This window comes from Sorghum bicolor, chromosome 8 (genome assembly GCF_000003195.3).
Source record: "Sorghum bicolor cultivar BTx623 chromosome 8, Sorghum_bicolor_NCBIv3, whole genome shotgun sequence".
NCBI lineage: Eukaryota > Viridiplantae > Streptophyta > Magnoliopsida > Poales > Poaceae > Sorghum > Sorghum bicolor.
Genome location: NC_012877.2, coordinates 3,430,367 through 3,457,090, shown reverse-complemented (window position 1 = coordinate 3,457,090; position 26,724 = coordinate 3,430,367). Strand labels below are relative to the sequence as shown.

Here is a 26,724-nt window from a genome sequence, read left to right as displayed (position 1 = left end):
AGTCTGCCGGAGCCCCGAGGGGAGCAGCCGCGAGTGCTAGCTTCAGAATCCGATACCAAGGAGGCACGCAGAGTGAAGTCGCAGCGCCTGCAAGGAATGGATGCGCTGAACACGAGACGCCGCCGGCGACAAAGGGAAGAGGAAAGAGGCGAACCTATACGATCGTCTGATGTGTATAGCACCCTAATTTTTTAAAACTTTGCAGCTTTTCTGAAATTTATTAAAGTGAATTTAGATTTAAGATGAAATTTGTAAATGAGGGAAAAAATAAAATCAAACTAATATAGACATAGATTATAAAAAGTTTATTGTATTGATGCTGCTTGCGTATTCATTATAATATTTGCTGCAATATTTGCTAATATAAATATAAAAGGATCCTTGTTGTCTATTTTTTTTATTTGAATTCGGTTAAGGTTATAAATATTAATTACAAGTAGGGCCCGTTTAAATCTTAATTGAATTTATTCTAATCATTATAATTTAGGCATAGATTAATTAAACTAATATAGTTGTATATGGAATATAATTGTATATTTATTGTTAGACATACAAGGAAGTGGGTTAAAGAGTGTACTATAAGTTGGAGAATAGAATTTGTAGCATAATGATCTACATAATCCATTTTCATCTGCTATCCTATGAATTTGAGATAGGCTTATTTGTGACCTTGTGAAAGTTATAGAATATTAAATTCCAAGCCAAATAACCTAATCCATTATATATATTTCAATTCCTACAAAAGATAGTTCTCCCCATCTACAACTGAAGTGCATCTACTATGAACTGAGGTTTCGGTATGTGATGCTTCTCAATCTCAAATAGGTTAATGCACTACTGGCTCATATATCAGGATGATGTCTCATGTTGTTTTTCCCTAACTTTTGCTTTAGCGACCTCTTCTTGCCATTACTGAGAACAAGGTATTTTCCTTTGAAACAGAGGTTGTACGGTAACAACCATCCAAGAGTAACATGTCAGATTTCACTACTACATAAAAATATTTACCGTGACCTTTTCAAAACCACCTCCGAGGCGAGCAGGGATATAAACCGTCTCGGTTAATGCCTGGCATTAACCGAGGCGGTTGCTTTTTATTAATTGAGGCGGTTACAAGAAACCGTCTCGTAAAATCTATTAATGGAGGCGGATATTATAAAAAGGCCCGCCTCCAAAAATAGTCCTATTAACCGAGGCGGGCGTCTTATAAGACCCGCCTCGGTTAATATTCCCGCCACGATACATAGTATATATATGGGAAACCCTAACTCTCCTCTCATTCACTCGCACTCGAACCTTTCCTCTCATTCAGACGCGCCGCACCTCTCTGCCCCTAGCTCGGCCTCACGCGGCTCTCTCCCCCTCATCCCGCCTGCACTCCCCTTCTCTCTCCCTCACTCGCACCTCCCTCAACACACGGCGAGCGACGCTCCTAGGTTGACGGTGGCAGGCCATGGCACAGGCGAGGCAAGGCGACACGAGCGAGGTGAGGCGATGCAGGCGCGATTTGCGAGCGAGGCGAGGCGGGCACAGCGAGCAGCGCAGGCGCGGGCGTGATCCGGCCGGTGGCAGTGCAGGCGCGGACGTCTCCCCAGCGGGCTCCTTCCTTCCCCGGCGCTCCTCCACTGGCAATGCGCGCCCTACTCCCCCATCTCCTCCTCCGACTACGTACATGGTGGCCGGATCGATGCCGTTGGCGGCCGGATCCATGCCGCTGGTGGCCGGATACGACGGGTGAGGCCGGCAGCGCTCCTCCAGCTAGCAATGGCAGCGGCGGTCCATGGATGGGCTCCGTGGGACCATTGATGGGCTTAGCGGGCTTATCCCTTTGTTTTCTTTTTTAATTTTTTTTCTACGCGATTAACCGAGGCAGGCAAACAACCACCTCAGAAAAGGTCCTATTTACTGTGACCTTTTGTTCGAGGCGGTTGTGCTAACCACCTTGGTTAATCAATTTTGCCCGTCTCGGTAAATATTTTGCGTAGTAGTGTTTGCTTGGTCTTCATGCTAATTCAGATTAATGTCAACATTTAGGTTTGTGTGGTTTGTCATATTGGCCTTAAAGAACATCGACTCTATAAGGATTATGAACATTGTAGTCATCCATTGAGGGCCTAAACCTCCCCATTAAGGGTCTGGCATTGATCAACATCTGCTACCTGCCACTTATATTTACGTGCGTATAATTTTTCTCATAAGCCTGTATCCTTCTATCTACTTATCGAGGAGAGTCCTAATAAAAGTTGGCATGAACTGATCTCAAAACGATAGATAGAGTACATAGATACCGAAGAAGATGAGATTACCATGACTTCCATGATCATGTTCAATATTGAACATGTTCTAAACCTTGTTCTGAGCCTCACATTTATTAAGACTCTCCTCGATTTAGTTTAGTGTAACATCCTGGACAGATATGGCATACATGTTCAAATAGATCTTAATAAATGTGAGATATGCATGTGTACCATATTGAACATGTTCTAAGCATTGTGCATGAAAGGGAGTTAATTCTGCAGATTTTTCTATGTAGATCTATTTTCTTTAGTGTAATACTTTGTTGTGACTATATAGTTAGGGATGAGTAAAAGATACCATATTTATTTTATGTCTTGAATTCTTGATATTACTAAATCCATGCATCAGTTCAATTTTATTCTTCTATTGTACATTTAAACATGTACACTTTGGTCATGTTTTGCTCGTGCGTGCGATGGCGCGCGCCCTTCACCAGTGGTATATATACAGTTCAGTTAACTCGAAAGCAGGAGGTGACATTATTTTTATTCCTTTTTTCAAACACAAGAATACAGTGGGCCGAGTCGCAACCTTTCGAGTTAAAAAAAGGAAGACTGTGCGCTGATCAGTGTCATTAGATTAGGCCGTCTTTACTTCCTAAATGATTTTTTTTGGTGCACCATAGCATTTTCGTTTTCAATCATGAACTAACTAGGCTTTAAGATTCGTCCCGCAAATTACGGATAAGTTGTACAACTAGTTTTTAATTTCGTTAATATTTAATACGATAAGTTGTACAACTAGTTTTTAATTTCGTTAATATTTAATACTCTATACATACGTCTAAAGATTCGATGTGATGGGGAATCTTAAAAAACTAGAAGAATACCCCACGCGTTGCTATGAAAATTTTAGATAATTTAAAAACAAATTGGACTATTTATATTTATAATTATATGAATAGAATTATCTTAAATTAATTTTGTTGAATTGAATGGTTGACACATCAATATAAATAGCTAAATACATGTTAATAGATGAAGAGATGACTTATCATAATTACATGTGCTAGTTGGTTATAATTGCAAGTTTTAGTAAATTATTGATGTGGATAGCTTACATATTGAGAGGAATCTTTAGTGGGGTTTAACTTTATAAGAGTATAAGATTTTGGGTTTTGATGGGGAAGTAAACAAGGCCTAGATAGGCCCAATTTCACTGTGAAGGCCCACATCCTTGCGATAGCAAAAGCTTCGTCGTCCTCCTTTTTTTTTTCCAATTGAATTCATCCAATCCAATCCAATCCAATGTCCTCGTCGTGACTAGTAAGCGGGCGGAACTCACAAACTGTAGATCAGAGAGTATCAGACGATCGGATCGGATAGATTCACTTCAATTGTTTCCCCTTCCCTTGGTGATCGCTCGTCGGCGGCGAATCCAAGTGTGTGTTCATGGTGGGTGGCAGCGTATCCATGTCTTACGGCCGCCGCGACTTCACCCGGCGGCTGTCCAGTCTGCGCACCTCCTTGGCATCGGATTCTGAAGCAGGCATGCGCGGCGGGCGCGACTGCTTACTCCCTCGTGGCGGCGGCGGCGCCGATGGACTCTCCTCCGCGGTGAAGGAGAATCTCGCAGGATTGGAACCTTTTGTCGACGAGGCAGAGCGATTGGCCAAGGAGGCGGAGCGGATGCGGTATCTGCGGGAGAAGGCACGGCGGAAGGAACAGCGCGATCGGGAGCGGGTGGCGGAAGATCGCATCCGCGACTTCGATCCCAAGCAAGGCGGCGAATACTTCACCAGACTGCAGTTCGTCGATCTCACAAGATTCGATCTCGACGAGGAGTGTAAGTCCATGTCCATGTACGTCCTGTCGATCCAATTCTGATCAGATCAGTTTCTCCGATCCCTGCTTGATTCTTCTTGTTTTTTTTTTTCACACCACAGCACCCCGTGGACCGATGAGATTTACTGACGCTGTCTACAAAAGTAAGGACGATTATGAGCTGTGCGAGGGGATAAACATCTTCTCTGTCAGAATAGCTACCTCGGATGTTGGCTTCCCGATCCATGTGTACGGCACTGTCATTGCCCGAGATAGTCTAGATAAAAAGTGTGTTTATATCTTCCGGCGTGAGAGAGATCAATGCCAACTCATCAACTCTGAGGTATGTAAATTACTGGCACATAGGCTACACGGTTACAGCATTACAAATACCTGCTTGTAAGTATTACATGCATGTGAGTTAGCCAAAGATTATCGCCACATTTAAATTCTAGTGACCTGCAATTGTGTTTTTATTGATCACAGAAATAATGTATTGTTATTTTGGTCAATCGTGTGATGATATTCATCCTCATTTCATTCTGAATTTTATTCATGGTGCTAAAAGTTGGAAATTTTACAAGCTACTGATCAATAATAATCATCAGAATTTTACATGTTTAGAATGAAGCATAATTAAATTTGTCATGTGTAAGTTTTAGTGCTTGTTTGTAGACAATTAGTGTCCAAGGTCCATGGGTAACTGGTTGAGGGAACTAAGACGATGCAGCATGTAACTACCCCTTTGGGGCTTTGTGTTACGGGTTACGATAAATGTTTACACAATGATGATCCAATATTGTCAAATAGAAGCATATATATATATTGTTGTCTTTTTGGGCCTTTGGGGTGTGTTTCTAGATATGGTATGGAACAGAATAAATATTGAGTTAAACATTTTTGCTACAATTTATGTGAACGTACCTAAGTATGTATGATATATTAATATAATGAACTATATTTGTATCCTTTGTTATGAGATATATCTCTTTCTTATATCATGGAAATTTTTTATCTCACCTTGTTATATCGACACCAAGCTTATGGTACCATTTGATAAACCTTCAGCATCATCACATCACATGTAAAATAATCATTAACTATTTCATTTGGTAGCCATTTCCATGTGTTGTATTGTTGTAACCTTTTCAACTTTCACTCACCTATAATTTAAACCTTTTTTTTAGGATGAATCTTTGTTCTTGACGGGTCCAAAACGAGGACTCGCGTTGATAGGTGAAAACTATGTTGAGATTGATTTGAAGATTAAAGATCATCAAGGGCAGGACAAAGAACTTAGTAAAGGAATCATATCGATCCCTGGCATAGAACGTCGAGACTTGGAGCAATGTGAGATTGAAAGTGGCTCTCTTGCTACAAGACTTAGTACCATAGATGTGATGTATGGAGTTGTGAAAGACGCAGTCGAGGGTACTATTGCTATTGAAGTTCTACACGGAGACTTTAATGGAAAGATCACTGCTCAGACCACCAGTATCCTGAACAGCATTGTGCTTTACGATAGTCAAGTGGTTGGTCGCATGAATGGAGATGGTATTGGAGTTATCAAGCTTTTGCAGTCCATCATATGCGTCTATGTGAAGGATATGTTGATGATCGTTGTCCAAACTAGTGGTGTTAAGACTAAACAAACCATTGAATTTACTCCCAAGATCAATGGTAGAGAAGAAGAAGATATGACTGTTGGCGTCACTAAGATGCGTGTGAAGGTTGCTTGGTCAATAATGGACTTTTGAGTAATCTCTTGGGTTGACTCATTGTTGAGGCTTACTAACAGGAATTATACGGCTTGATATAACTAGAGTAGTGCAACATAAATTTTTTCCCATAAACGATTCCTTGCACTCATTATTAGTATCAGGCTTGTCCCATAAAATTTTATTAGTGGAACATAAAATTTGTAAATGAAGAAAAAAATAAAATCAAATTAATATAGACATAGATTATAGAAAGTTTATTGTATTGATGCTGCTTGCATATTCACTATAATATTTGCTGCAATATTAGCTAATATAAATATAAAAGGTTCCTTGTTGTCTATTTTTTTATTTGAATTCGGTTAAGGTTTCAAATATTAATTACAAGTAGGGCCCGTTTAGATCTTGTTATTGAATTCATTCTAATAATTATAATTTAGACATAGATTAATTAAGCTAATATAATTATATATGGAATATAATTGTATATTTATTGTTAGCCGTATAAGGGACATATTTATATGTTGTATTTCTATTGTAGGGAAGTGGGTTGAAGAGTGTACTATAAGTTGGAGAATAGAATTTCTAGTCTAACTACAGAATCCATTTTGATCTCCCACCCTATGAATTTGAGATTGACTTAATTGTGAGCTTGTAAAAGTTATGGAATTTTAAATTCCAAGCCAAATAGCCTAATCCATTATATAGATCTCAATTCCTACAAAACGAAGAGATCCAAATGGCCCCGCAAGATAAATACAAAACAAATTTATCTGCCAAGTGGTCATAAGTGACTTTAAGACATCGTGGAAAGGAAGCAACCACAAATGATTCTTTTGGTATCCTAAATAATCATGGACCGTCCATTTTGGTACTCTTTGGGGTAACATTTTTTGTACTCCCAAATCACGCTGAGAGAAGATGGTGAATTTGCCCTCCGCTTAAACAGAGGGAGAGGGCGAGGCGCCTGAGATGGTGCTGACAAAGAGAGCTCAACAATTATCGCTCCCGCTGCACACCACCACTGCTACTGCCACACATCGTCGTTATGCACGCCAGCCTTCCACATAGTCTACGCTTGTCGTCCTTCCGCTAGAGCCCACACCTGTCATGACCTGACGGTCATACTACCAAATTTAAACTTTGTGAAAACCTCTTTGTAAGCCCTAACGCTCGACCATCACCTCCTTAAAATTCAAAGTGAACCCAACCAACTATTGGAAACCTGTTGACATCATTAGCATCTCTCAACCCTAATCTTGAGTGGCGAGCATGGGAGAGGGTGAAAGTGATAGAGTTTGTCTCACGGTAGGTGAAAATATTCAAAGTGCCAAGAGGGAGAGAGGTGGGAGAGGGAGTGAAATAAATTCACCACCTTAGCCAGACCCATTGGACATGCGTCTCAGATCCACCACAAAAATTCTGATGTGGGGCACCAGAATTTTCGGTCCTTCGTTACTTTGGAATTTCCAGTACCATATCAGAATTTCCTGCAACTTAAAAACAGTCCAACCTAAGTAAGTGTACCAGGAAATTAGCTTGATATATGCTCAAAAATTCTGAGACTAAAATTTTTGGACAAACTACCGGAATCTATAACTCCTATAAAGCAAACCCCACTAACATATTTCTCCGCGATTTCGTGAAGCCACGTCATCTGAGGACCCCACAGCTAGTGTCCTTTACAAAGTGTCCCCTCCCATATATGTTGCGACTCTTTGTTTCTAAAGCTGGTGGTGGTACATGTACTAAGGCCTTATTTAGATCCAAATTTTTTTAGATTTTGACATTGTAGCACTTTCGTTTTTATTTGACAAACATTGTTCAATCATAGAGTAACTAGGCTTAAAAGCTCGTGATTTACATGCAAACTGTGTAATAAGTTTTTTTTTTATCTATATTAAATGCTCCATGCATAAGCCTCAAGATTTGATATGATGGGAAATCTTGAAAAGTTTTTGGTTTTTTATGAACTAAACAAGGCCTAAAGAGACATCGACTCTCTGCTCCCACAAACCTGGTAGTGGAATCTCTTGTTTCCCAAACCATGAGCTGCCACCTCATTAAAGCTTAACCATTCCTTCCCGTGCTCATATGTGTTTTGCCTATACTACTGTGCCACCGCTTGCACCAACCCAGCCATGGCAGGCATCTTCACACGTGACATGGATAGACAAGAAGCAACAACGGCACTAGGACCTTCCTCCTCTGCCATGTTGAAGGCCATGCTGCCCTGTGTGTATTTGTCACATGTGGTCTGTGGATGCGTGGTGCTGCTAGATGGTGGGCGCGGGTGTGCGCTCCTCCGCATCTGGCTCCGGAGCTCCTAGGCGGTGGATCCGTGCATGCTCCCCTTCCTCACTATTTTTGCAGTCTTGATTTTATGGGAGGTCAATTTGGAGGATTTTTGTGCTAGAGTTCATCCAGGAAGCAAGAGAGAGATAGGAGAATATTTTCGCGCACGAATTAAGGAAGTTGAAGGTGAAGCCGAAGGAGTCGCTGGTTGTATTTTCTACTACAGTACTACTCGGCTCAAAAATACTTTGTATATCCCACATTGGTGAAGGCTCCGGGCATCCACAACAAAGGTGAAAGGAAATGTGAAACCTCAACACTGTATGGTAGCTCAATCAGTTCCACTATTTTCCTTCCTTAGTACGTACCTTGTTATTTGGAACTTGAATATTTACAAGTTGCTTTATGATACAAAATTCCCGCTGAGATGATATTATAGTGCCAACAAATATGATTATTTCTAATGTTTGATCTCCCACTATCTTTGGATATGCTGAGAATATGCCTTATCTTTCCAACTTTCTATTCTTTCGAGTTCTGGATCTAGAAAATAAAGTGGTGCTGGAATACAATTACCTTAGACATATATTCTCAGCTGAGGTATACCTACTGCACTTCTTGAACAAATAGGAGATCTACAAAATTTACAGACCTTAGATTTGAGGTGGATAAAGATTAAAAGGTTGCCACAGTACGTGCATTGTTCCTACATTATTAACACCACACATATGCATATCCTAATTCTTAGTGATCAATATTCTAATTCATTTATATTCTTTCTTTGTACTCGCGACAACGCACGGGGAATTCTTCTAGCTAGTTTCTAATAGAGTAAATTGCATCCAGAGTGCAAGAACTATACGTGTGGGTGCAAATTACCCCAACAATTTGTAATCTGCTCTATCGGAAACAAGAACTTGTTATTTTGGTGCACATCTCCTACAACTAAAAAGAATGAAACGTGGACATTTTTTTCCGTCCAACAAAGTTTTGCTCGTCCGTCTGCCCCTCGTGCGATCGAGGCTCCCCGCGCATACCGTGCCTGGCAGGTGGGACCCCACTCACGCCTCCCCATCCACCCCGACGTCGCGAGATCCCCCCTCTCCCACGCACGCGATGCTTCCCTCTATCTCGCTGCCCTCGCGCCGCCGCTCCAACATCGCGCTCCCCATGCCATGGCACTCCATCGCCACCACCCCCTACCCCAGAGGCAGCACCGCCGTCGATGCGACCCACGGCACCGCCGACGCCGTGAAGTCGCTGCTGCTCCGCCCTCGCCGGCACCGATTCGTGACTCGCGCTCCACAAGGCAAACCCTAATGGTGCGGTTGAGGCCTCTGGCATGACCAGGTCCTCTGTCCCCAAACGTCGCTCGGAGGAAAGGACTGAAGCAAAGAACACTTCCATCCCCTACACTCTAACCACTTGCAAGGCCCTGCCCCGCCTCAAACTCCAGCGTGAGTGTCTCCAGATTTATCTCCAATTTATCTTTATTTTTTGTCCACATGCAATTTGCCTTTGCTATTCTTGGAGTCCGGTGGTGGTAAATTTTTTTCAGCTCCTTTTTTCCCTTCTTTTTTTCTTCCTCTAACCTAAACTGCTGTCTGAGCCAGGTTTTCATCTCGTGGCTTAATCCTAATCGGGCTGGCTGGACCGCAACCCTATTCGGGGTTAATTGGGATTGCTACTCTGCGACTGCCCGTCCCTCGTAATCTTGGATTGGCAAAGCGAATCGACTGGTTTCCTGCAGGTGAGGACTGAGGAATACTCATAGGTATTTAATTGGAATGGGATGGAATGGATTGGTTCCTTGCGTGTTTGATTCTGCTATCTTTTTTTAGATTGCATGGTAAAAACAATTTGGACTTCTTGTTCCTGGAACCAATTCGAGCTTCTGCTCTTAGTTTCTGGTTCGAAATCTGAAATCATATTTTCTACAGAGTGTTGTCTTCATACGCGTTCCTCCCGTGATGTTCGATCCTTCGCCCAATGTCTGAGTTGTTACAGGCTGCGAGTGTTCATAGTTTGATGGATTCTTATTGTTGCATTTAAGTTTGGTTTTCTAGCTAAAAATCTCCATCTCATGATGTGTGCTCACTAAATGTTTGGGTCAGATTTGTATATAATTTGAAGGGAAAGTCTCTCGTACTACTGAAACACAATTAAGAAATCAGCTACACTTTATTTGTCCCTGTATTCTGGTGATTATTTTCCTTTGCAGTTAACTGATATAGAATTTATATCTGGCGCAGGTTGAGACGTTCTCACTTTAAAATTATCTGACTTTGTTGTGCAATGCAACAAGCTTTGAAAGGTAACTGTAGTGGTGTATGGGTAAATTAAAAAAAAAAACTCCACCAAATAGCATTTTCTTGCACTCTACTTGTTGACACCGTTTTTGGGCACGTGTCTAGGATGGTAGGATAGGGTGGCAGTACGATGCGGGTTGCTGATGAGGATGGTTGCCGATGAGGGAGAGGTTGAATGTGACTAAGTCCATAGGCAGTAATATGGTGCCGATGGCCGGATAAAAAGGTGTGCCGATGACTATGGCAAGGGGATTGCCGATGATGCTAAGGAGGAGTCCAGAAGCTGCCAGTTGTCATGCGGAGGAGTTTCGGTTTGTCACGAAGGATAGTTTTATTATTTCCTTAATTATTTGCATCGTTTTGTATACGGATTCCGTGTAATTTGGAATTCGAATTCTAATCGTGTCTGGTTGTAGCTCTTTGAGCAGGGTATAAAATAAACCCTAGGACCTTGTAATAAGGAATCTATCAATCAATCAAACATACGTTTTTACTCATATCCCAGTATTTACTTTTCGACGACTTCGTCATACTTTTTCCTTTTGCTACGAGTTCTTAGGAATTCGTCGATTTAAGCTCGGCGTGTTCTCAAGTTCCGCGTGAGTACCTCTTAGCCGTGACATCCGGGCACATCGCTGTTGTCAGGACTAAAGTATTCGAGTTATCACCTTTGCCGATAGCAAGGTCAAATCGGCTGGCACGCCTTAACGTTTGGATCGGGTATTAGCCCTTTGTGTTTGCAGACCAGTTTTGCATCAACACATCTTTTGGCACGCCCGGTGGGACCGATTCAAGATCAAGATCAACATGTCGATCTCTGACCTCGATCAAGAGAACGTCATCCCCGTGACGGAGGCCAACCTCAAGGATGAGCAGAAGCAAGCTATTGCCCAAGCCATGGAAGAGTTCAAGCAGCAATGCCTGAGGTCTTTCAGCATGAACAGGAGCGGCGAAGTGGTCCAGAAAGATGCACTGCCGGCACCACGGCAGGTTACCTTTGACGCCAATCCTGGCAAGCTTCAAGATATGGTTGACAATGCCATCAATCGAGCGTTGATTAACCAAGCTGGTGTACTGTCTAACACGGTTTTCAATGCCGTGGCAAGAACTTTCAAGGAAGGACAAATTTCACCAGATTATGTGGGCCCCTCCCATCATCAGCCAACGGCACCAGAGGTCACGGCTCCATCGGCTGCCTTCACGACTGCAAGTGCACAATCTGCCGTCCCTCCAAGTACATCGGGGACTACTGGTGCACTATCTACGCCGATGACAACCAACCCACAAATTTCAGTTAGGTAGCATAAACTGACAACAGATATGTTGGCATCGGCAATGTCAGGGTTGACTCTTCCTCCCAACTGGTGGGGTTATGGTATGCCTCCAGAGTTGACGCCGGGAACATCACAAATAACTGACATGAGGGGCAAAACTCCTATGACATCGGCACCTCCCAATGCGCCGGTGAACCAGAGTCCTCGGTATACCACAACTACTACTGCAAGGCCTCACACTGGAAATCCTCAAGATTCAATGTTCCAGATGCCCAACGCATCGGCAGAGTCAATGCTGATGCAACAGAGGTCTATGGCCCAGTCGGGGTATGTCAATTCAACGACGGTACCCAATTACCAATTATCGGCAGCACCTATGCCGATGAACGCTAATAATGGATGGCTTGGACAGCAAGCCTTTCCACAATCGCCCCAGCAGAGTTACCAGAATACAGGGTTCCAACAAGGGCAGGTCTATCCCGGGTTCCAAGGTCAGGGGATTCCCAACCAGCCAATAAATTTCGGACAGCAACTCGGAGGACAGCCAATCGGTGGACAGCAGTTTGGTGGTCCACAGATCGGAAGACAGGTGACCAATACAATGTTCCATGCAGATCACGTCCCGAACAGACACGTGGAGGTTCGCCACCAAGTACCAGATCCGCAGCCGCCTCATCGGCAAGATGCCGATGCATATTGGGCCGATAAAATTGCTGAAGTAATGAGGGAACAATTTGGGATAAAACCCAAAGTCAACACTTATTCTTATCGGACACCGTATCCTCCAGCGTATGATTTGATCCCGCTTCCACATCGGTACAAGGTACCGGATTTTACAAAGTTTTCCGGACAGGACGACACGTCAACCATGGAGCATGTCAACAGGTTCATTATTCAATGTGGAGAGGCTGGTAACAGGGACGAATTGAGGGTTCGTCTATTTTCATCATCATTGTCTGGATCGGCCTTTACTTGGTTCATATCATTACCTCCCAACTCAGTAATTACTTGGGCCGATCTAGAGAAGCAGTTCCACAAATACTTCTTCTCGGGGGTTCATGAGAAGAAGATCACCGACTTGGTCAAGTTGAGGCAACGTAATGATGAGTCGGTCGAGGGATTTGTGCAGAGGATACGAGAGGTCAAGAATAAATGCTATAGCCTGGTTCTGGATGATCGGCAGCTAGCCGATTTAGCTTTCCAAGGTTTGTTGCCACATATCAGGGATAAGTATGCCTCTCAGGAGTTCGAAAGTCTAAGTCATATGGTGCAGAGGATATCTGATCAAGACATCAAGCCTTTCGAGCCTAAGAGGGCATGGAATAAGAAAGTGTCATTTGTTGATGAAGCAACAAGCTCAGATTCCGATGAGGAACCAGTAATCGGTTTGGCAGAGTGGGTAAAAAACAAGAAGCCGATGTCTTGTCCTTTTGGGCAGAAGGAACCAGAGAAGTTTGCCTTTGACACCGCCAAGGCCGATAGGATATTTGACTTTCTACTTCAGGAAGGTCAAATCAAACTGTCACCTAACCATGTGATCCCATCGGCAGAAGAGTTGAAGAGGATGAGATATTGCAAGTGGCATAATGCAACTTCACATGACACCAACGAGTGCAAAGTATTCAGGCAGCAGCTGCAATCGGCTATAGAGTCAGGGAGAATCAAGTTTGACAGTTCCAAAGCCCAGAAGCCGATGAAGATAGACCAACATCCTTTCCCGACGAACATGTTGGATGCTAAGGGGAAGGCTAAGGTCTTAACGTCGGAGACAGCTGAGAAGAGTGCATCGGTAGATCCTCAGCATCAAGTTACTACTGCCGATGCAAGAAGTAAGGGCTTGGTCCAGGAAGGAACTAGCTCAGGAAGGCTTCCTCGATCTGGTATCGTCATAACTCATAGAAGACCTCGAGAAAAATGGCAACAACGGGAAGATCGGCATCGGCGCCAGCAGGAAGATTATCAACGGGAAGAAGAAAGACGCCGACAGGAGTGGAATCGGCACAGGGATCATTGGAATTGCCCATTCTTCATCCATTGTTGGGAGGAAAATATCAAGCTTCCTACTGTCAGAGACTGCCCTGAATGCAACGGTTATGATCGGTACGATAGGAACGATCGGCGTTATCATGATGATGAACGGCGAGCTAATGGGCCGATCAGAGGAAGGGTGTCAGTTCATGACCGGTTGGGGGGCAGATTCAGTGGGCACAACAGACTTAGTGACCGTGTCCAGTATTTTCCCAGGAACCAAGAGGAGCTCGAAGGAATGGCTGATGCGCAGGTTCCCAATGAATTCATATTTTGCAGGGATGCTAACACGCATCGCATGGAGTCAAGGGAGAACCGACGCCCGACGGCAAGGCAAAGGCCACTTCCTCCATGGTGCCCTCGAGGATTAACCAAGACACAGAAAAGGAGATTGCAACGAGAAAGGCAAGAGGAGCTAAACAAGGGAGAGAACTCTGGAAGTCGGCAGCCGTCAGACACTAAGAGGGAAGGTCCATCGGCAGGCGTCAACATGGTCTTCATGTTGCCGATGGAGTTTCTTGCACCAGCCAGTGACGATGAGTTGGAATTTTCTGATCAGATAGCTCAGTTGGCTCTGGATCCGATGACGGCTATCTTTGAGAAACCTGCCGATGACGAAAGGCAGCATCTTAAAGCTCTGTTCCTCAAAGGAAGGGTTGATGGGCAGCCAATGACCAAGATCCTAGTTGATGGTGGAGCTGCTATTAATATTATGCCGTATGCAGTATATCGGAAGCTTGGGAAAGGGGATCAAGATTTGACCAAGACCGATATGATGCTCAAAGACTTTGAAGGAAATGTGTCTCCAGTCAAGGGGGCGATATGTGCAGAGTTGACCATCGGCAGCAAAACCTTGCCGACAACTTTTTTCGTGATCAGCGAAAAAGGTGCTTACAACTTATTATTGGGAAGAGATTGGATTCATGCCAATTGTTGTATCCCATCTACAATGCATCAATGCCTGGTTCAGTGGGTAGGTGACAAGATTGAGATTGTCCCAGGAGATTCTTCTTACGTTATCGCATCGGCAGAAGCGGATACTTACGAAAGAACCAGGTGCATTTCAGGAGAACTGTGGGAGAAAGATTTTCTCAAAGTTGCCGATTATGAGATTCCACCGATCCAAGCAGTCGGTTCTGACGACGGTTTTTAATGGATAGATTCGCCGATGATGGAAAATTAGGCCAGGGATTCACATCGGCCGATGATTTGGTAGAAGTAGATATAGGTAGTGGTGATAAGCCTAGGCCTACTTTTATTAGTGCTAAATTAGATCCTGAGAGTAAGCAACAATTGACTAGTTTGTTAAAGGAATATAAAGATTGCTTTGCCTGGGATTATACCGAGATGCCTGGTTTAGACCGATCAATTGTTGAACATCGGTTACCCATCAAGTCTGGATTTCGGCCGCATCAGCAACCAGCCCGCCGGTGTAATCCTAACGTTCTACCTGATATTAAGGCCGAAATCACCAAACTTATTGAAGCTAAGTTTATTCGGCAGTGTCGGTATGCCGAGTGGATTTCCAATGTTGTTCCGGTTTACAAGAAGAACGGGAAGCTTCGGGTGTGCATTGATTTCAGGAATCTCAACAAAGCTACGCCGATGGATGGATACCCAATGCCTGTCGCCGATTTACTGGTTGATGCTGCGGCTGGTCATAAGGTCATCAGCTTCATGGATGGTAATGCAGGTTACAATCAAATATTCATGGCGGAGGAGGATATTCCAAAAACCGCATTCAGGTGTCCTGGTCATGTTGGGCTATTTGAATGGATCGTCATGACTTTTGGGTTGAAGAATGCTGGTGCTACTTATCAAAGGGCTATGAATTTTATATTTCATGAGTTCATCGGCAAGCTCGTGGAGATTTATATTGATGATGTGGTGGTTAAGTCCGGAGATTTCTCAAAGCATCTTGCCGATTTACAAAAAGTGTTAGAGTGCACAAGGAAGCATGGATTGAAGATGAATCCCAACAAGTATGCATTTGGTGTATCGGCAGGGCAGTTTCTTGGTTTCATGGTACACCAGAGGGGTATTGAAATTAGTCGAAGATCTATTGATGCCATCAATAAAATAGTGGCCCCTACCAATAAAACCGAGCTCCAATCCTTGATCGGCAAGGTAAATTTTATCAGAAGATTTATATCGAATTTATCTGGGAAAATTCGTGCTTTCAGTCCTCTTCTTAAATTGAAAGCCGATCAAGAGTTTGTTTGGGGAGAAGAACAGCAGTTGGCTCTGGATGAAATCAAGAAGTATCTAGTAAATCCTCCAGTTTTAGTTCCACCTCAACAAGGGAAGCCCTTCAAATTGTATTTATCTACCGATGGATCGGTTATCGGTTCAGCTTTAGTTCAAGAATTTGAAGGGAAAGAAAGAGTAATTTATTATTTGAGTAGGAGGTTGATTGATGCTGAAACCAGGTATTCGGCCATTGAGAAACTATGCTTATGCTTATATTTTTCATGTATCAAGCTGAGACATTACCTGTTATCGGCCGAATGCACTGTTGTTTGCAAAGATGACGTGGTCCGATACATGCTATCTATGCCGATTATGAGTGGTAGGATCGGTAAATGGATTTTAGCGCTATCGGAGTTCGATTTGCGTTACGAATCGGCTAAGGCAGTCAAAGGGCAGATTATGGCCGATTTTGTGACTCAGCATTGCGGTCTAGTGGAAACCTTGGAAATTGCACCCTGGACGCTCTTCTTTGATGGATCTACCTGTGACCGGGGGGCAGGAATCGACATTGTATTAGTTTCTCCTAAGGGGAAGAAGTATGAGTTTTCCTTGCCGATTGTTGCTACATCAACAAATAATCAGGCTGAGTATCAAGCTCTGATCAAGGGATTGGAGTTGTTAAGAGAAGTTCGTGCTGATGCTGTTGAAATATTCGGGGATTCTTTGTTGGTCATAAATCAATTGGCCGGGAGCTATGAATGCCGAAGTGAAGTTCTCATAACCTATTTCGAGAGAAGTATGCAACTGTTAAAGGAATTCAAAGGACTTCCGAGTGGAGCATGTTCCCCGATTGCATAATGAAGACGCTAATCGGTTAGCTCAGCATGCCTCGGGATATCAGCCAATGATTAATGCGACATCGGCAGTCGGTGCCGGTGATTGGAGGAAATAAATTATTGATTATCTAAAAGATCCATCCAAAAAAGTTGAAAGACGGGTTCGATTTCAGGCAACCAAGTATGTGCTCCTTGAAAATGAATTGTATTATCGAACTATCGACGGAACTCTTCTTCGATGCTTGGGTGATGATGAAGCCAGAAGTTTGATGGGGGAAATCCATGAAGGAGTGTGTGGAGCGCATCAGTCAGCTTTTAAGATGAAGTGGATGATTCGAAGGAATGGATATTTTTGGCCAACCATACTTGAAGATTGTTTTAAATATTTTAAGGGATGTCAAGGTTGTCAAAAGTTTGGTAATATCCAGAGAGCACCTGCATCGGCTATGAATCCTATAATAAAGCCTTGGCCGTTCCGGGGATGGGCCATCGATCTGATCGGCCAGATTTATCCACCATCTAGCAAAGGGCATAAGTTCATTCTAGTTGCCACTGATTATTTCACTAAGTGGGTTGAAGCTATTCCTTTGAAGAAAGTCACATCGGCCAATATGATTGATTTTGTGAAGGAGCATATTATTTACCGATTTGGGATTCCCCAAACGATTACTACCGATCAGGGCACCATGTTCACATCGGGGGAGTTCGATGAATTCGCAATCGGTATGGGAATTAAAGTGTTGAATTCTTCTCCTTATTATGCTCAAGCCAATGGGCAGGCCGAAGCGTCTAACAAAGGAATTATCAAGCTTATTAAACGAAAGATTGAAGAAAATCCTAGGCGGTGGCATACATTTTTAAATGAAGCATTGTGGTCTTATCGGATGGCTTGTCATGGATCGACCAAGGTATCACCCTATCAATTGGTGTATGGACATGATGCAGTGTTGCCTTGGGAGATTAAGGCTGGATCTAGGCGATTATCTTTTCAAGATCAATTGGCTGCCGATGATTATGCCACTTTGATGACCGATGAGTTAGATGATTTAGCAGGGCATCGGTTAAAAGCTTTAATGAGTATAGAAGAAAATAAGAAGAGAGTTGCTAGATGGTATGATAAGAAAGTGAAGGCTAAAGAGTTTGCCGATGGGGATTTGGTATGGAAATTAATTTTACCAATTGGGACCAAAAGTTCGAAGTTTGGAAAGTGGTCTCCTAATTGGGAAGGTCCTTATCGGATAAGACACTCGGCTCCTGGTAATGCCTATATTCTAGAAACTCTCGAAGGAGTTGAATTTCCCAGAGCATTAAATGGCAAATATTTAAAGAAGTACTACCCCAGCATATGGGTCGATGCATAATAGTTTAAGCGCCGATAACACTCCTATCGGCTGGATTTAAATGTTTGGGGGCAGACTTAATGTTTCAAAAGATGCCGATAACAGTCTTATCGGCTAGACTAGAAGCTAAAAGCGGAAAAACAAAGGTGTGTTGCCGATGAAAGCTTCAGATGTTCAGCAGCGCTTGGATTGCCGATATGGCGCGCAGCCGGATCTGATTGGCTGTCTCTATCTCTTTGATATCATCATCGGCAGAACCTTCTATCGGCTTCAGCTTCCTTTTCAACTGCAGCGCTTTGCGACCGTGGACGTTTCGTTCTTGTTCAAGGTGCTTGATGGTCTCCGGCAGTTGACTCTCATCTTGCTGGGCTTGGGACAGAGCATCCTCTACTTGCTTGAGTTCGGCCAGTAGAGCTTCTCTTTTTGCCGATAGATCAGATACTTTCTGCTTCAGTGCATCACCTGAGGACTTTAAGGTGCCGATGTTCTTATGTTTCTCATCGGCTAAGATTTTTTCCTTCATCATCTCCTCAGAAAGCTGGATTTGAGCGGCTCTATCGGCAAGGCGTCGAGTGGCTCTCTGGTACTGTAGCTGGCGGCTTTCTAGGTGTGCAGCATGGAAGAGGGTTTCTTCAGCATCGGCAGGAATTTGGCCTCTAAGGGTTTTGAACAGGGCCTTGGCTGGGTCAGAATCGTTGACCAGTTGAGCTGTGTCTTGATGAAGTATGGCCGATAGCTCCTCCAGCTTAGCCCTGGATTCTGCCGATACAGTCCCAATTGCCCGAGAGGAGCTTGCTTCCTCACCTTCTTCTTCGAAGATATCAATGGCGAAGGAGAATAAGCTATCAGGAGAATCTTGTTCCTGAAAATGAGAATGAAATAAGTCATTTTTATGGTCAAAGCTTCGGCAGACGATACTGGTGGAAAAATTGGGTGACTTACTTGCTTCAAGGCGATCTCTTGTCTTTGACTGAGAAGTGCTGACGGAGCTGCAGGCTGATCGGCCAAAGATGCCGATGGAGCTACAGGTTGATCTGCCGAGATTGCCGATGGAACGATATCAACTGAAAGAAGACAAAAGGAGTTATGAAACTAAATAAGAATGAGTTCATCGGCAACGGTATTGTTAGAGTATGTTACCTGGAGGGGGAACAACGGTTGTCTGAATCAGGAGAGCCGCCGATGATATAATTGGACCCACCGGACCAGTCGTTTGTTCACCCATATCAACTGATGTACCTTCTGTTTGAGGCTCTTCCTGCTGGGATTCTTCCATCTGTGGTGCATCCTGCATTGGTTGGGGAAATAGCGCTTGCTGTGTCTGGACTTCTGGAGAAGAAGGAGAAGACTCTACTGGGATTGGAGATACCGGAGGAGGAGGGGGAGTTGCCACTTTTTGGCGTTTCGTTTTGTCGACGAAAGCTGGTCGGCAGTCTACCTTGGGGTATACCCACGGTAGTAGTTTATCGGTAGACGGTGCGCAAACTACGAACTCGATGGTGACGCAAGACACGGACAAGCTTTTTATCCAGGTTCGGCCGCCGAGTTGGCGTAATACCTACGTCCTGCGTCTGGTTGTATTGATTTGTGTTGAGAGAATATGATCTGATGTGTCCTAGGGGGGTCCCTTGCCCCTCCTTATATAGTCTGGAGGGCAGGGTTACAGATCTGGAAACTAATCCTAGTCGGTTACAATTGCCATGGATAATTTGATATCAATTCCTATTCTAACCGACTAGAATTCTGCTTGATCTCCGCATGTTGCTTCCTTGCGCGAAACTCCAGGCTACCGGATCAAGCCTTTGAACTCGTCTCGTAATGGGCCAAGCCTCCTGGCCCAAGTCTAGCCGTAAGGGTATAGGGGTCTATCCCCCCACACGTTTCGGCCCTGATGCTCTTGACACTCTTCCTCTTTGGCTGGCTGGACTGGGTGGCATCGGCACCTTGGCGTATGACCTTTGCCGATGCACTGGTTTGCTGCAATAACGAACAATGGTTTATAAGTATAAATAAAGCCGATATAAAGATAGTCAGCGTAAAAGATAAAGATTTGACAAATTGCCTTGAAAACCCGCGCCAGAGTGGGGGCAGCTACCGTTGGTGATGTCTGGGTTCTCCTGGTCGTAACTTTCCTGAGGCGCACGCCCCGATGCACGATGGCAGCCAGAGTGGGAGCATTGTGGCCGATTGAGGAAATCGGGCCTGATGGAAACAAGTCGATCGGCTTGCCACTCCTGCTAACCGATGGAGGAATATTATCAGCCTGCAAAAGGAATACAAGGGTAAGCTGCCGATGGAAGTAATAGTGAGAAAATGAAACATCGGTTTGAGTTACTTACAGTGTCATCGGGAACTTCGTATTCGGGGTCAATCATGCCGCGGTATGAAAGTGCCGATCTGCAGAATAGATGCTCTTTCCATTCTGCCCACCATAACTTGTATGCCTGAGTGATAAAAGCAGCCGGAACCCATTCTGACAGATCCACGTCTACATCGGCGTTTGGTGGTAGTTGGGCTACTCGAGTCCACTCAAGAAGGTTGTTGATGGTTTCTCTGGGTTTTATCACATCGGCATAAGGAAGTGCAATCGGCAACTGGCCGAAAGCTAGCTGGCGAGCTAATGCCGATGGATTGTAAAATTCATAGGTTTGGGGAGAGGTTTTTGTGCTACCGAAGAAATTCACTGGAATGGCTCTGGGAGTCACAATTGCCATCATCGCCTCATTATCCCTGTCGAGAGCTTCATCAAATGGATTGAAGGTCAGAGGGAGCATGCTATCTGGGTCGTCATAAGCCAGCCATGGTCGTTCATCTCTGGCCAGACCCTCATACAGAGTCTCGAAGAATCGGCCGATCTGATCCGGATTATTCCCTGAACCGGGTAAGACTATAACGGCTTCGCCAAAGTTTAAGGGGGCACGCGTTGCCGATTCCTCTTCACCCAACACATGGTTTTCGGCTATATCTCTTGGGAAGTGCTGTGAGAACAAGTTGAAATCAAGGCGCTTATGCAGGTGCAGATTGAGCCACATATTAATAAACCACCAGGGGCCTCCCAAGTTGCCGATGGATTGGCCAAGCAGGAGTTTTTGGGCTACCTGATGAAGAAGGTGGTAAACAGCGCTGAGCAAATATCGGCCGAGAGGAAATTGGCCACCGTTAGCCAGTCTTTCTGCTGCCGATAGATAGACAGAAGTCGGTCCTGCCGATCGACCACAGAATACAAACTTGTCCAGCCACATGTTTAGAAAGGTGGTTTGCTCCTTTATGGTGACAGGCCCTCTCCCACGGTACTTCTGAATGTACCCTGACCAACCGCCGATAGCGCGAGTCTCCACTTTGGCACTGGGGGCAGTATCAAAAAAGTGGGTGCTATCGGCAGAAGATATATCTAGCCCAGTGAGCATGGCTACATCGGCAAGGGTAGGAGAAGCAGGGCCGTGGCCAAAAACAAAAGCATTGAGAGTGTCTGACCAAAAGTAGGATGCAGCTATCAGCAGTGATTCGTTCCTGTGCATATCGGCAATGGATAGCCTAATGCATTGGGCTAGCTTCCTCTCACCCCACTGGACCTCATAAGAATTGCTGACCCTCAAGAACCAGTCTTTCCACCCTACGGTAGGGCTGGGCCAAGAGCGAAAAGTGTCTTTCCATAGATCTACAGAAAAGTTTTCAGCCCTAAAGGGGATTCTATTGGTTTCTGCGTTGATAAGATTGGTTGGATCTGAATCCCCTAGAGGACCGAGGCACTGAAGGTGTGGTTGATCGGTAGGGATGACAATTTTGTTGGACAACTCCTAGTGTTTTGGGGAATAAAAATACAAAGAAAAAGGAAAAGGAAGATATTCAGTAAGATGAATCGCAGATGAACAGGAATGCGAGAAAAAGTATAGGAGATGAGATGGAGATTTGACCTCAGGGACGACGAAGTTAATGGCCATCTTGCAGCGAAGAGAACGTTTGAGGGCACCGGAGTTGATGAAGAGGAGTACTTGTCGGAGGTCTTGAAGGTTGTAAATGGCGCCGCCGCTGGAAAAGCAAAGTTGGGTAGTAGAATGGTGTGATGGAGGAGGAGTACCCAAGAAGGAACTATTTATAGGACAAGATGGGCAAGGGCAAATCCGACTTATCTCTTTGCCGCATCTGAGAAACCCGAGGGTACTCAGGTGGATATGGTAACTGTTCGCACGGTAATCCAGGGATTGTGCAGGTGATTGGACGGGAAGCGGTCATTATCTGAAGATGTTTTACTGTGCGAGATCTCCTGGTCGGTCCATCGGCGATATTCTATAACGGTCATCTCGCCGATGGGCGGATAGAGGGGAGGTAACCGTTTTTGCGAATATCCTGATCAGAGCATCGGCAGGTCTTTGTAACGGTATTGTTGCCGATGTACGACCAAGAAAGATGCCCGTTTAGGAAGTTGGGGATTTCGAGGAATCTGCGGAGGATTAGGATCAGAGTTGTCCAGATTGAGGTTGTCGGTTCCCAGATTAGGAGCATTAATTGCGGAGAAGGCATCATTACTGCAGAGAATTTCGGAGCATTAATAGTTTTATACTCCGAAACTGGGGGGCATGTGTTGACACCGTTTTTGGGCACGTGTCTAGGATGGCAGGATAGGGTGGCAGTACGATGCGGGTTGCTGATGAGGATGGTTGCCGATGAGGGAGAGGTTGAATGTGACTAAGTCCACAGGCAGTAATATGGTGCCGATGGCCGGATAAAAAGGTCTGCCGATGACTATGGCAAGGGGATTGCCGATGATGCTAAGGAGGAGTCCAGAAGCTGCCAGTTGTCATGCGGAGGAGTTTCGGTTTGTCACGAAGGATAGTTTTATTATTTCCTTAATTATTTGCATCGTTTTGTATACGGATTCCGTGTAATTTGGAATTCGAATTCTAATCGTGTCTGGTTGTAGCTCTTTGAGCAGGGTATAAAATAAACCCTAGGACCTTGTAATAAGGAATCTATCAATCAATCAAACATACGTTTTTACTCATATCCCAGTATTTACTTTTCGACGACTTCGTCATACTTTTTCCTTTTGCTACGAGTTCTTAGGAATTCGTCGACTTAAGCTCGGCGTGTTCTCAAGTTCCGCGTGAGTACCTCTTAGCCGTGACATCCGGGCGCATCGCTGTTGTCAGGACTAAAGTATTCGAGTTATCACCTTTGCCGATAGCAAGGTCAAATCGGCTGGCACGCCTTAACGTTTGGATCGGGTATTAGCCCTTTGTGTTTGCAGTCCAGTTTTGCATCAACACTACTTTTGACCATGATGGACTTGGACCCCATTGTTTATCATTTTAAATATTTGGCTTCGCCATTTATGATATTTGTTCTTCAAGAACAAGTCAGAAGTAAGCTATGTGCATTCGAGGCCTCACAACAATATCAATCAAGAAAAGATAGACAAAATACTAGATGTACACTTCTAGAGAATTACGTATCAAGCTTTGTAGATGTGTTTTACATTTCTTCAATTCTTTTTTGCAAGTCAAGGGCTTGTTTAGTTCCCCATTTAAGCCAAAAATTTTTGGGTTTTGGCCCACCATTTTGTAGAATGGAACTAAACACTATCCAAAATTTTGCAAAATGGTTGCCATTTTGTATTCTGGATTTTGGCCTCGAGAGGTCAAAAAATCCCGAAAGAGCCTTCACTATCCCCACTTAACCCTGAAAATTTTAGCATTTTATATTTCGTTCCAAAGTAGTTGGTATTTTGCATTTTGCATTCCATGGGGAACTAAATAAGGCCTATGACTGCCAAAGAAAAGTTGTATTTATTTTACTAGATCCATGATGTTTGCATAATAAGCTATATCTAGCTCTACAATGGAGCAGCTGTTGTCTATAAGAGATTTCTCTCAGCTGCTCTCAGATTTCATTAGTAAACTATGTATTTCACTTTTCTCTTTATTTTGTTCACATATCAGAGAGGATAAATTGGTCTCCTCTTCTAAGTGACTAATGCATATTGTCATCTCAACTAGCTCACTGTATACATCCTAAGTTGCCATACTCATACTACGTTAGTTGCTAGCTAACTGGCCTGTTGTTCCAGTTAAGCCTAATGCAATAAATAAAGATTCAAATTTTCGCTTAAAAGTAATGCAGGTTCAAGAATAAAGTAGCAGTACTATTGCTGAGGTGTGTTGTATCAGGCAATCAGCACAGTGTGGGGCAACTTTTGTTCCTTTTAGTTTCATTCTACCATGACGAACTTCGTGTGTCTACTTTTTTGAAAGTTCTGCATCTCTCTTGGAAGTTATCTTCAGCAAACTATCGTGCTTAGTAGGCTCTAGGATTCTCATGATGTGTGCTCACTAAATGTTTGGGGTGAGATTTGTATATAATTTGAAGGAAAAGTCACTCATGCTACTAAAACACAATTAAGAAATCAGCTACATTTGTTTGTCCCTCTATTCTGGCGATTTTTTTCCTTTGCAGATATGGAATTTATATCTGGTGCAGGTTAAGACGATCTCACTTTAAGATTATCTTACTTCGATGTGCAGTGCAACAAACTTTGAAAGGTAACTGCTGTGGTGTATGAGTAAATTATTTTATAGACGTTTTTAGTGCTTGGGATCCATGTACTTTGCACTTATGCAGCGTGTCCAACTATATTTCATGCACATGGTTTCCTAAAATGCTTGACAACTTATATTGACAGATCCCTGATTTCACCAAAATGTCAGGTCATTTTTTAGAGCACTCAGCCATGACAAATGTTTGTCTGGTTTCCAGTATTTGCTATACAAGGCTTAGCCTTTAATTAACTATTTTGATTATTAATTAACTATTTTATATGGACCCATCTGTTGAAGCTAATATACTGGCCGGAGGCTCAAGAGGCTAATTTTCCTTCTGATCCACCTCAACTGGAAGGTATTTTTTGATTTGCATGCACTATTGATTTCCATATACTGGCCGGAGGCTTAATAGACATTCAATAGTATTGACAATATAAATCATGACTATCAAGAGGGCTGGAAGGATCTAATCTCGAGCATTGTCGAATGGTTGATGCTATTTGGCACTTGTACCTGGCCGGTGGAAGTGCACATTGAGATAATACTGATGAAAATGGTCGCATTTAAATTATTCAAATCCACACAAATAAAATGATAGAGGTCATGCGTTTCTCCATATCTTAATTTGCATGCTTCTTATGTGTGTTATTCCTCCTATCCACGCAAGGAGAAGCAACTTCTCATTAGTGGCTATAAATGGGTTGTAGCTTAAATCAATGGTCATCCAAGCTTTCTATTGAACAAGTGTCCTTTGTACTTTCTCTAGTTTGCAAATGTTTGACGTTTGAGAATCAAATGTTTGATGTTTGAGAATCAAGGTTAGAACCATCCAAATTCATTACTATTCATGTTATCTATGTGAGGCAACATTTATTTCTTATTTCTATTTTCAGGCCATTTTCACCTTAATCTACCATTTGAAACCACTTCAGCCTTTGGTGAAAATCCGAGTGGTAGTCGTCCATGGACACCAACCAGCAGCGCAGCCGGAGCCAGAGCCCCGTGGGATCAGTGGTGGAAGACCTGACTGTAAGATGCAAATAACTTTGCTCAGTTTTTTTTTGAAAGAAATATTTGTGTTTAACAAATGATGTTTTCATAAATGAATTGAATATACTATAGTGGACCGACACCTTAATGTCATTCAGTTTGTCGAAGATGTCACTCAGAACATACCTATGATGATTGTTTCTGAACTCAATACAGAGGTAATATATAGCACAATGTATTTTTTCCATGGAGAACAAACTTACTGTAGTCTTCTGACCAAAAGTAATTTTGACTGTGCTACTATTATTTATATGTGTATGATATGTACGAAAATTATCCTTTGATGGGTTGACTTCATTATTGTACTATGGAACTTACAAAGACTTATCAGTCTGTATCGAGAAGAAAGGAAGGTTACATTCTCAGAAGGTGCTAAAATATGACTTTGATATTTCCAGGTACTTCTGGATTTTGATCCTGACAAGAGCTTAAGAAACAAAATACGTATTTATTTATGATGTGAAACTGTCATATATAGTATGTTTATTGTATTAGTTTGAATATGAATCTTAAAAGATTGCAGCTCACAAAGGTGATATCTCCAATCAATCAGATGATATCTTTTGTTATGCTACTACTGTGCTTTTGTAGCTACAAGTTTTTTTCCTTTTGGTCAGAATAATCTTTAGTGCACTCATGAGAAAACGTGTGGCTGATTTCTATTGTCGTTGCCATTCTACTGACTTATTTCCTTATCAGTTATCATCTCCTATTGTTCTGTCATCATTGTTTTCTAGGTGACGAAGTCCATCTTCACCTTTGGATTCTACATCTTGCTAGCAGTGCATCACCTTAGAATTCGAGAAGATACTCAAGGAGATGTTGAAATATTTCTCTTTGTAGTTATAGAAGGGCACTTGTTCATTATCATTATTTTCTCAGAATTCTAATATCTTTTCACTATAATCAAGGTCAGGATCTTGTCTTATCTCTATTCCTAAAAGCCCGACAATTGTCAACATTTGCAAACATTGTTCCCACCATGTTTGTGCTACTGGCATTTGCAAATAAGAGTTCATATTCGAGTCGCATGAGGGAGTTAGCTTCAAGTAGGTTTTATAGACTTCTTTTATTCAGTATAGCT

General features: G+C 43.2%; 1 protein-coding gene and 1 long non-coding RNA gene across 4 annotated transcripts; both read left to right on the top strand.

Moving 5' to 3' along the window:
- On the top strand, positions 3,330–5,839 carry LOC8074890. Its single transcript, XM_002442762.2, has 3 exons — positions 3,330–4,083; positions 4,184–4,404; positions 5,249–5,839. Exons 1-3 carry the CDS (start codon positions 3,690–3,692, stop codon positions 5,816–5,818), a joined length of 1,185 nt encoding a protein of 394 aa, XP_002442807.2. The 5' UTR covers positions 3,330–3,689; the 3' UTR covers positions 5,819–5,839.
- Positions 9,142–26,671, top strand: LOC110429541. 3 transcript variants are annotated; one of them, XR_002446609.1, is made up of 5 exons: positions 9,142–9,531; positions 9,688–9,824; positions 10,327–10,388; positions 24,529–24,590; positions 24,885–26,671. It is a non-coding gene; the product is annotated as an uncharacterized LOC110429541 (long non-coding RNA). The 3 variants fall into 3 exon arrangements; XR_002446610.1 differs by having other exon boundaries at positions 24,529–25,619; positions 26,378–26,671; XR_002446608.1 differs by having other exon boundaries at positions 24,529–26,671.

What these genes read in the sequence shown, in the direction of transcription:
- LOC8074890 (XM_002442762.2), top strand. Translation starts at nt 3,690, where the DNA reads ATGGTGGGTGGCAGCGTATCCATGTCTTACGGCCGCCGCGACTTCACC. An exon ending in ATTCGATCTCGACGAGGAGT is followed by an intron (nt 4,084 to 4,183) that starts GTAAGTCCATGT and finishes TTCACACCACAG; the next exon opens with CACCCCGTGGACCGATGAGA. An exon ending in GCCAACTCATCAACTCTGAG is followed by an intron (nt 4,405 to 5,248) that starts GTATGTAAATTA and finishes CCTTTTTTTTAG; the next exon opens with GATGAATCTTTGTTCTTGAC.